The sequence below is a fragment of the Panonychus citri genome, unplaced genomic scaffold (genome assembly GCF_014898815.1).
Source record: "Panonychus citri isolate SS breed McGregor unplaced genomic scaffold, ASM1489881v1 Contig00141, whole genome shotgun sequence".
Classification (NCBI taxonomy): domain Eukaryota; kingdom Metazoa; phylum Arthropoda; class Arachnida; order Trombidiformes; family Tetranychidae; genus Panonychus; species Panonychus citri.
The window spans coordinates 335,770-346,565 of NW_026515546.1; the positions used below are offsets into that span (position 1 = coordinate 335,770).

At 30.2% G+C, this 10,796-nt stretch overlaps 1 protein-coding gene and 1 long non-coding RNA gene across 3 annotated transcripts; one reads left to right on the forward strand and one right to left on the reverse strand.

The window, feature by feature from the left end:
* Positions 1-1,970: 1,970 nt before the first annotated feature.
* On the reverse strand, positions 1,971-6,167 carry LOC128395601 (uncharacterized). Its single transcript, XR_008326670.1, has 5 exons — positions 5,930-6,167; positions 5,213-5,373; positions 3,994-4,104; positions 3,441-3,702; positions 1,971-2,470 (listed from the first exon to the last, which is right to left on the reverse strand). It is a non-coding gene; the product is annotated as an uncharacterized LOC128395601 (long non-coding RNA).
* On the forward strand, positions 5,454-10,239 carry LOC128395593 (acetylcholinesterase-like). 2 transcript variants are annotated; one of them, XM_053356042.1, is made up of 3 exons: positions 5,454-5,760; positions 6,163-7,946; positions 8,911-10,239. In XM_053356042.1, exons 1-3 carry the CDS (start codon positions 5,713-5,715, stop codon positions 9,059-9,061), a joined length of 1,983 nt encoding a protein of 660 aa, XP_053212017.1. In that variant the 5' UTR covers positions 5,454-5,712; the 3' UTR covers positions 9,062-10,239. The 2 variants fall into 2 exon arrangements, with proteins under 2 accessions (XP_053212017.1, XP_053212019.1); XM_053356044.1 differs by having other exon boundaries at positions 5,454-5,742.
* Positions 10,240-10,796: the final 557 nt, after the last annotated feature.

The window sequence follows — 10,796 nt, forward strand, 5'->3', positions numbered from 1 at the left end:
CTTATTGATTATTAAATTGTTTGGATAACTTTTTTGTGATCATCTACTATTAAATTTAATTCGGTGATTTATTTTATCGGGTCAAGGTTAATTGATTAAATTACTATTGACGATGATAATTAAGGGGCCAACAATCAATTGGAATCGGCTAAATTGTTAAGTTAATCATGAAGAATAAAAAAAAATTAAATTTCATTTTCATCTTGAAGTCTAATCTTTTGATTCGTTGGACCTTTTTAATTTGGTTAATTGTTGAATTAAATTAACGTGTCAAGGTTATAGTTTAATGATTAGCAATTTATTCAATCAATATTGATTATCAAAAAGTAATCAACTATTAATAAATTGCTTAATCCAACTTGTAGCATCTTCAATAGGCTGCTAATTGTTTTTTTCAACAATTTACAAGGTTTTTTGTTTTCATTTTAAGTTAATTAGTTAATTGTTGATCAATTTGATTAGTTGATTGACTGATTCTAATTGTGTGTTTTATTTGTTTTTGTACAGAAGATGCAATTAAGTTTACAACAAGATTAACAATTAATTTGCTCTTGAGATTGAATTTATTTTTAGGTAAAGGTTAACCAATTAACTCAAAAGTTTTCTAATAAATTGTGATTATTTGATCAATCATTTAATTGTGATTAAGGTTAATCTTTAATTTGTAACAATAAGAGAAGGATTAAAAAATAATAAGACCAGGAAATTGAAACAATCAACGACAATTTGAAAAAACAGTTAATTAACTAATTATAAGAAACAAATGAATTAAAATCACGATCTGTTGTAATTAGTTAATTGTGGTGTAATTTATACTTGATGATTAATTGTTTTTTTTCACAACTACAATGTAATTGTATTGATGATATGATTTGAATTGAATTTAAATTGATTCGTTGATCACAATTAACTTTTGAAAATGAAGTAAATCATTGATTAACTCATTGATTGTTGATAATTTGATCGGAAGGATTGTCTTTTCAAGTTCAAGAGACTAACCAAGTTAAATTGTTGACAATTAGTTGATTGTGATTGACTGATAATGACAAAAGTAATCAATCCCATCTTAATAAGGATCTTAATTTAAATAATTGTAATAAAACTTTGAACAAGTTGATTACAATCAAGTGAATTTGTCTATTGTTAAAAGTAATTGAACACAATTTTTGTTAACTGGATTAGTTAATTGTTACCGATTCTTTTTTTTCAGCTTAATTGTTTCGTTGATCAACCAAAATTAAATTGGATAAAAAAACAATCAACAAATCAATTGATCATGGTTACTATTGTAAACGAGTTGATTGGTGATAAAATTGTCACAATTTAATCAAGAAAAAAAAATTAAACAATTGAACTTGACTTTAAGACCCTGGTCAATCATTTTTAATTGTGATTACAATTAAATCAGAATGTTAATCAAATAAAAACTTGACATCAAGAGGAGACAATTTAAATTGTTTGATTGCCAATCAATTCCTAATGAATGAATCTCAATTAACTTTCAATAAAGAAGCAAAAAACATCAACAATCAAAATCAAAAGTTAATTAAAATTAAAAGAGTAAACAATTAATCACTAACAATCTGGTTAATGACCTAACCTTTAACTGTGAATTATGAATTAATTAAAAACGATGAATGAGTTAATTGATTGTTAAGGTAAATTGCTCGAGGCAATTAAAGGCAATGAAATAATGTAAAGGGTTTAATTTGCTTCTGGTTGTGTGATCAACGATTGTTGGTAATTAAACTAATCCTGTTTCTTGATTGTCATTACAATTAAAAGGCAACTCAATATTACCTTTTAATTGTTTCGTCTCTCAGTTAAATAATACTCTAAAACAATTAACGTTAATCTGTGAGATTTAACTAATTGAAACAAAGTCCAAATACAAATAAATAAAAGGTGAAAAGGTGTCAACAGGTCAATTGATTGAATGTTAATCAGTTAATCAGTTAATCAGTTAATAGTTAACGATAACAACAACATAATAATATAATTAATATATTGATACAGGTTTATCATGTTTCTAATCATCATCAGAATCCATCGTTGGGATAACGAAAAGATTAACAATCTGACCTTCAGGTTGCAATTACATTGATTAACAACGATGAATTAATATTAATAATGATGATTAACAAGAAAAAAATTACAATCATCATTACATGAATATTAATATACACCAAATCTAATTACAATATTTATATAAGGATAAAGTTAATGTTTTACAATTAAACTTTTTTCCTTTCACAATTAACTGTACACAAAAATTGACTGAGTATTAATTGTTCAATCTTTTTGTTTTCTCAATTTAACCAGAATTGATTGACGATTAATTGTTTTTACAATTAGATAATCTTTTTGTAAAACTTTTTCTCCTTCTCATTTGTTTGGCTAATTGTTGGCGGTAATTTAACAATTTCCATTTGTAACTTTCATTTTAATTTCTTTTGTGGTTTTCCTTTTCCTGTATAATATACAAAATGAAACAATTAAGATGATTAAATTAGAGAAATAATTAAATTCAATTGGATTAGTACATGACCTGAGACAGAAAGTTGTATAAATTGTTAATGGTTGTGAAAAAAAAAATTTCTTCCTTCTAATTAACAATTAAACTAATCAACAACAACAACAATGACCGATTATCAATAAGATCATTAAACTTGAATCTAAATAATAATAATTAAATTTAGCAAACTATTTAAATCATCATTTAATTGAGTGGATGAAAAGTTAATTAGATTGACAGTTAACTGTAAATCAATCCAATTATTGATCTACTAATTGTTTGTATCACCTAAAATTGTCTACAATGATTTGGAGACAATTAGATTAGTTGAAGTTTTTTTTTCGTTAATTTGATTGTTGTTGTTATTAGTTGATACTCAGTCTTTGTTGATTGGGAGAGAGGTTGATTAATTGTCGTTTGATTGTGTATATAAAAAAAAGAGTCTAATGATAAAGACATTGATTGTATTGGAAATAATAGAAATTAAAGTTAATTGTTCCCTAATCGAGAAAATTAAAAAATTCATGTCAAATGAATTAAATTGGTGAATTTAATTTTCTGTTTAAAACTGTAAATCAACAATCAACAGAAAGTACTACCATCAGTATTATTAACGTGCCTACACTAAACAATTAACAAGTGAATACATATTGTAAATTCAATTGTATCCACTGTGAACTGTTTAAATTGTTATTCTAATTGTTATTAGCTGACATGGAAATTAAATGTTGATTATCTCAACATTTAAACAATTAGTGGTGTATTGATGATGTGAAGCCTAAATTATTAAACGATGATTGAAAAGTTTGGTAAAGAAAATAAGTCACGAAATTTAATTATGAAGGGAAATTAGTTAATGGTCATGTTAATGATAATCAACTCAATCTAATACAATTGGTTAATTGTTTGTGTTGGTCAAACTAACCTTTCAAGGTACACACACATAGTACTAGTGTGTGTGTATATAAGTTTAGTTTTCAATTGTCTGATCAACAATTAATTTCCGGCTTTAATGATCATCCAGTAATTGGAGAGAATTGGATCAGAATTGATTATCCTAATCCTAATCTGACGGAAATCAAGGTTTTCATTAATCTCAAGCAATCTCTCAGTGTGTAATCAATCCAGTAGTCCACTTGATTAACAATTAAAGGAAACCAATTTGTACCAGAAAACAAAGTTTTAATCTGAAATGGGAAATAGAAGATACAATTAATCAGGTAAATTAAATTAAGATAATTATAAAGGATAAACACGGAAATAAATTAGAGGAGAAAAAAAGTAAACTAAATTAAACATCCAATAAGATGATTATTAATTGCTTCATATTTTGAATGGTTGATTAATTCAAATTGAATCAACATCATCATTCATTGGTTATAATCAATTAATTGTTTACTTTTTTTACCAAGAAAAAATTCAATCAATGTTAATCTAAATTGAATAATATTTAAATTAATTGTTGATCAAAGTCTTACCTGGTGAGCGTTGGTAATATATATAAGTCATAATGACCTCTAGATTGGTGCTTAATTCAGTTTTGATTACGAATCCGTGAACAGTAAAAATTAAGATCAAATTGTTATTACCTGTTGATGGATAAAGAAAAATTTTGTACATTAGTTGTCAATCTTGATTGGGTTGAGATGTTTAATTAGAGATTTAATCATGATTGAAAACTACACCTAAATCTAATCAATTAAGGATAATAAAGAGGATGGAAAAGTAAGTAAATCTAATAATCGTGAAACGGATAAAATGGCCTGAATAGGTCGAGAAGATGAAATTAAAATTGATGACAAAATATTTAATAGAAATGAAGTAAACGACAACAATAATAATAAACGATATTATGACTGATGGATGATGATGATTAGTTGATTGTAATTGAGAAAAATTTTGGAAGCCAAGAAAGATTAACCCTAAGGGTGAGCTTAAGGTGTCCAACTTTGAACTTGATTGTGGCTCGAACTTTTTGGAAGGTCGAAATATTATCATCAAATTAATAACATCCTAATTATAATGTGATTAGATTTAAATTATTCACCGGAATGATGAAGAAATGACGTGATCAAATTAACAGAAAATTAACTTTTTTTTCAATGTAACAATCAACTTGCAACTCTTTCATCTCAAGATGATTATCACGTAAACTAATGTGATAATAATAATCAAAGGATATCAATGGTATAATTTAAATTAACTTTGGCCTGACTCAATAATTAGTAAATTAGTTGATTATTTCATATTGATTTAGTAACCATCAAGCTGAGTGGTCATCGAAATGTATTTCTACAGATTATGTATTAAGATTAAAAAGTGAGATGAGGGAGAAAAAGGAAGATATAAAAAAGATGATTAGAATGAAGATCAACCTAAATCAGTCCTTTTAAGCGAGTGAGAAGTGAAAGTAAGAGAGAGAGAGAGAGAGAGGTGAAAGAGGGATAGAAATTGATCATCTTGGTTAGAATATGATTTACTGTGTAAAAATCAAATTGATTCTCGAACGATTTGTTTGGATTCTATGAAAATCGAATGGTAAATGTCTTAACCTGATAAACGTGTAATTTGAACAAATCTAAACATTAAGAGAGATCGAGTGAGGGAGAGCATCGGTTAGGTTGAAAGTGAGAGTGAGAAACAAAAAAGTTGGTACCAGATCAAAACCTCCTCTTTCTTTTCCCCCTATTTACTTACTGTTACTTTTTTGCCTGTTCTTTTTATTATCTCACTCCCAAGTACCTTTCACCTCATTTACTTGAGGCTAACAGGTACACTTTTCATATAAAAAATTGTATTTCTCACTTGAAGACAATCAGCATTAATGGCAAATCGACCGAGTCCTTTGAAACTAAAATCTGTGATATTGGAAATTTGAAAAGAGAGAGAGACAGAAAGACAGAAAGAGAGAAAGAGAGAGGAGAGGGAGAAGGAGAAGAAGGAGAAGGAGAGGGAGAGAAAGTGAGATGGAAGATAGAAAGTGAAAGAGAGAAGGAGAGAAAGAAGAGAAAGTGTAAATCATTTGGAAATCAATTGTAACGACGAACGTCAAAGTGAATATCGAAAACAATCATCAACTATCGTCTTCTACTTGTGTTTTGTTTCATCTAAAAATTATCATCATTATATTTATAGTCTACTTTCGTTGATTGTCAATTTGTTTATAAGAATTACCCAAGACCAAATAACTGACCAATATGGATCGAAGGAGAGTTTACAAGACCAACGTGAGTCCTCGCCCGGAGGTTCGTTATCATGACCATGATGTGATTTTAAAGTGACTGTTTTGTTTATCTTTCATTCAAATTAACTTTTTTTTTCTAAAAAGTACTAACCAATTTAATATTAACACACCGTTCCCATAACCCTCTCTCTCTCTCTCATGTATACTTTTGATTGACGAAATTTACTCACATGTTAATTTACTTTTTATCTTTGAAGATTAAACCAACAAAACTGACCCATCATTGTTATCCTCACACGTTCATCATTGTTAACGCTTCTTAATTGTCCCCGTTTTCTTGTTCGTCTTTATGTCCCAACAATTACCGATCTTTTTTTATCTAATATGAATATAATCCCGTTTACGTCGAATAGAAATTGTTATTTCATCATTTTTTTATCTCATTTCTTGTCCATCTCTTTAGGTTGAATTGGTCAAAAAATCATCTTCTCGGCGAGCGTTAATCATAACCATAATTGTTACCACGCTTTTTGTGTTGTCACTTGTTTTTGTTAAATTGATTCTTCCTCTTCACCTTCGCCTTCCAGATTTTGTTGAGCTTAACATTTTCACCCATTCGCCATCATCTTCAGATTCACACAATTCAAATCAACAGTTTAGTGTGAATGATGATGATACCGACTCATCATCCATCACGGTTTCAACTTCCTATGGTGCTCTTAGAGGCTTTCGAGTCTCAGTTCTTGAACGGTCATTGGGTGTTTTCCTGGGAATACCTTATGCTGCTCCACCAATTGGAGCCAATAGATTCCGAAAACCTCAGCCACTTCAACCATGGAGTAACATGAGAGATGCTACCAGATTTGGTCCACAGTGTATTCAATTCAAGCCCAATCGTACCTTCACCCCGTGGATCTCACCCGAAGATTACATGTCCGAAGATTGTTTATATTTGAATATTTGGGTTCCATTGGAAGAAAGTGCTTTCCGAACATTATCTTCCTCGATTGGTTCAAATCGTCGACCAACAGTTCAACTTCCAGTTATGGTTTGGATCCATGGTGGAGCCTTTTTCTCGGGTTCGGCTGATCTTTCAACCTACGATGGGAGAATCTTGTCTTCCTATGGTAATGTAATCGTGGTAACAATCAATTATCGACTTGGAGCTTTTGGTTTTCTCAATTTGGGAACAGCATCGGCACCAGGTAATCAAGGTCTTCATGATCAAGTAGCTGCTTTAAGGTGGATTCAGGAAAACATTGGCTACTTTGGTGGTGATCCAAATCAAGTAACACTCTTTGGACAATCGGCTGGAGCAATATCAGTTGGTTTACATTATATTTCACCTCTTTCAAGTGACCTTTTCCGTCGAGGAATCATGCAATCTGGTGCTCCAACGGTAACACGGCTTTTCTATGAGCGTGAAGGTGCCTATGGACGTCGAGGATTAACTTTAGCTTCAATGGTTGATTGTCTCCCCGCTGAATCAGCTAATAACACAACAAACATACCCTCAGGTCAATCTCTTGCTTCATCACATCAAAGTCATTCCAATGAGCAACATCATCATCAAAGTTTCCCAAAAACACCTGAAGTTATCGCTGATTGTTTGAGAGCAACTGATTTACAACAATTGACCGCAGCTCAAAATAGTTTAATAGATGAGATGAGTTTATCTTTTGGTCCTTCGTTGGGTGATGACTTTTTACCAGCTAATCCAATATCTTTAATGGATTTGGGTGAAATCGGTGATCAACGTGAAGTAATGTTGGGTGCAACTCGAGACGAGGGAACCTTTTTCCTCCACTATTTAGATCCTAAATTATTTGGAGCCAAACTTAATAATGTCTCACTTTCAAGGACAATGCAGTTTGTCCGTCAATCTTTTCCTTTTCTAACACCTAGAGTGGCATCTCTTGTGTATTCATCTTTCCTTCCAATAACAGAGGAAACCAGCCCATCAGAGGTTCGCCAAGTACTTTCCGATTTTATTGGAGATTCAACATTCACCTGTCCATTGACACTTTTCTCCCAATTATTTGTCAAGAATGAGGGATCAGCCTATCTTTATGTATTTGACCATAAACCATCAAACTCTCGTTGGCCTGAATGGATGGGAGTTCTTCACTTTGATGAAGTACAATTTATCTTTGGTGTTCCATTAAGACAGTCACATCTTTACACACCAGAAGAAGTTGAATTCAGCAAAAGATTAATGAAAACTTGGGTTTCATTTGCCAAAACCGGGTAAGTGAAACAAACCAAACAAATAAACAAAAAAATCTCCTTAAAATCTCAATTAACAGTAAAAACGATTTATAAAAATGATCCAAATTTTAGATCATTTTCCGGTCACATTAAGATTCCGGTAAAGACCAATTACTTTCCTGTGATACAGATAGAGAATAAAATTAAACAATTAAACCTTAAAAGAATGAAAAAAAAATTAAGAAAAAAATCAATTAACAATTAAAAGAGAAACAAATTGTCACAATCAACAAAAGAAACAAAAAAAAAACTCTTAACCGCCAAAGGAATCGAAAAACTAACGCCATCTATTGTCAGACGAATAAACTAAAATTCGATTTAAATTGTTTTACGAAAATGAAACTAATCAAATTAATTAATTTTCTAAAACAATTTAACTTATGTTGAAATTTCTCTTTAATCCTCACAATTGAAATGATTTCATCAAAAATTACCAATCAATTTAGTTAATCACATTTTCTAATCAATATAATCTCACCATGAACTGAAAAAAAAGATGCAGGGTCAACAATCAACAAATTAAAATCTTAATTGCTACCGGCAAGGTCTTCTAATTAAACACTAACCTAAGTACTATCACCTTATGATGATAATTTAATTGTGACCTCAATATTAAAAGTAAAGTGAAAGTAAAAAAAGCAAACCAATTCAAGGAAGCAATTTAAGATTAAGATAAATATTACATTCGAGAATAATAATAACAAAACTATCTAAACAATTAGCTGATTACAAATCAATAGTGAACAATCAATGCAGAATGAAAAACAAATGATTAAATGAAAATTGTATCAGAATTAGTAAAGTTAATTGTTGTATCAAAAATCTAAATGTGAGAAAAGGAGATTCAAATGAAAATCAATTGGAGCGAGAGAAAATGAAAACTGATTAAGATGTTTGTGAATTCTAATTATTTACAATTTAAATTTCTCCCAATTAACAACAGAGTTCCCGGTAATCAAATGAACATCGATTGGCCTGAATACACACCACAAACACCACACTATGTGAGCCTTGATTCGGGAAATGTGACAATTGAAAGCGGCCCCAAGGAATCAGTTTGTGCTCGTTGGCACATAATGTTGCAAACATCATAAGGAAAAAGTTAATTGTCATCATCAGCTGTTAACAATTAATCATTCATCTTAATCATCACCATTTCCACCACCAACATAATCATCTTCACCATCATAATCGCAGCCATTTCTCTCTCTCTCTCATCAACTCTCTACATGGTTTTTGTTTAAATCTCTTGACCCTTCATTGTAACTAATCTTGATTTAATTCTTGTTACCTAATTGTTACAATCAGTTACAATTTTCCTCTACTATCAATTTACTTTCCTGTTAATCCTCAATTCATTTTGATTGATAACCTGCTGGTTCAGGTTAAATCATCTTTCTCATCTTCCATGTGTCCAATACTTTAAGTCCACTTTTATATCGATTGGTCATTTTCGCCATTTTGATTTACTATATCATAATACATTCTCTATCTTTTCTCATTGTTACATTTCTCATTTTCTTCCGACAATTAACTATTATGTTAGAAAATTATCCTTCTATCAATCATCTAATCAGTTTGACACCAATTCCATTAATTCTGCGAATCTTAATTGTCTTTATCCTTCAGGGTCACAATCAATTCTTAACATTGTATCAAGTGGACATTTCTCATCATCTCATCCTCTCATCATCATCATCATTTTTTATTTCAATTTGTTTGTATATCAATTAATTATTTCGAGTAAAGATTCATCATGTACAAAGAATCATTTCCCTGATAATTACAATCGATCATTCATTTAGAATTAAATTAACTTCACTTTTAAGAATTATCTTAATTTCTTCTTAATTTCTTCTTATAACAGTTAATTCCAGAAAATCATATGAGTAAGTTAATTGAGATTGAATAGAGAACTGAATCAATATCGATTAGAATCTTTAATCTGTTAATTTTTTGAACTTCCATCGAATTGGATTAACTAAATTTTCCTTCTCTTCTCATTCGATTGATATTCAAATTGTAATTACAAAAACTAAATCAGCTCGAAGTTGAACCAGAAATTAACTTGAAAACTTTCTTATTGAACTTGACTATCCAATTAAAGATCTAATTCAAATTGTAACAATCTAATTGTAACATAATCAATTCATGATGAAAACTCATGAAGGTTAAAACACTTGACCTACTCAAGTTAATCAACGAAAAAGTTAATTTCAATTTCTGTAAGTACAAGAGAAAAAAACTCGAGGAATTAAAGTTAATCATTGGATTTGTCTATTTGTCTTAAATTAAATCCTGTTGATTGTTTGGAGGATCAACACAATCATTTCGTTCCAATGGTTAGACATTCACTCCTACACAAAGTAAATTATTACAATTCACTTCCTTTTGAAGAAACATTTTCAGTTATCAAGAGACATGAAGATGAGGATGCTGATGATGATGATGAAAGGGATGAAGGAGATGATGATGTATTCACAAGAGAGAAGAGTCAAAATTCAACTAACGTGAATAATCAACACAAATCACTCGTCAGTTTGGTTACAAAAACAACAACAACAAGAGTCATCATCAGGACAGGAAAAGGAAAGACAGAAAAAAACACCCAAAGGTCTAAAGGTGGAAGAAGATAAATCCTCGAAAAAGAAAGAGAAGATGAAAGAAAAGAAAGAGCAAGATCTTTATCAAAGATTCGAGCCCTTATCCTTTTCGCCTTTTATCATTCCTCTTCCGCCTCCATTTCTCTCTCACCGTAATCATCATCATCATCTCTCTCTTTCTCTTTTTATCATCTTCTTCCTCTCACCTTATGGTTTCTCATGCCCA

What these genes read in the sequence shown, in the direction of transcription:
- LOC128395593 (XM_053356042.1), top strand. Translation starts at nt 5,713, where the DNA reads ATGGATCGAAGGAGAGTTTACAAGACCAACGTGAGTCCTCGCCCGGAG. An exon ending in ACGTGAGTCCTCGCCCGGAG is followed by an intron (nt 5,761 to 6,162) that starts GTTCGTTATCAT and finishes CCATCTCTTTAG; the next exon opens with GTTGAATTGGTCAAAAAATC. An exon ending in GTTTCATTTGCCAAAACCGG is followed by an intron (nt 7,947 to 8,910) that starts GTAAGTGAAACA and finishes AATTAACAACAG; the next exon opens with AGTTCCCGGTAATCAAATGA.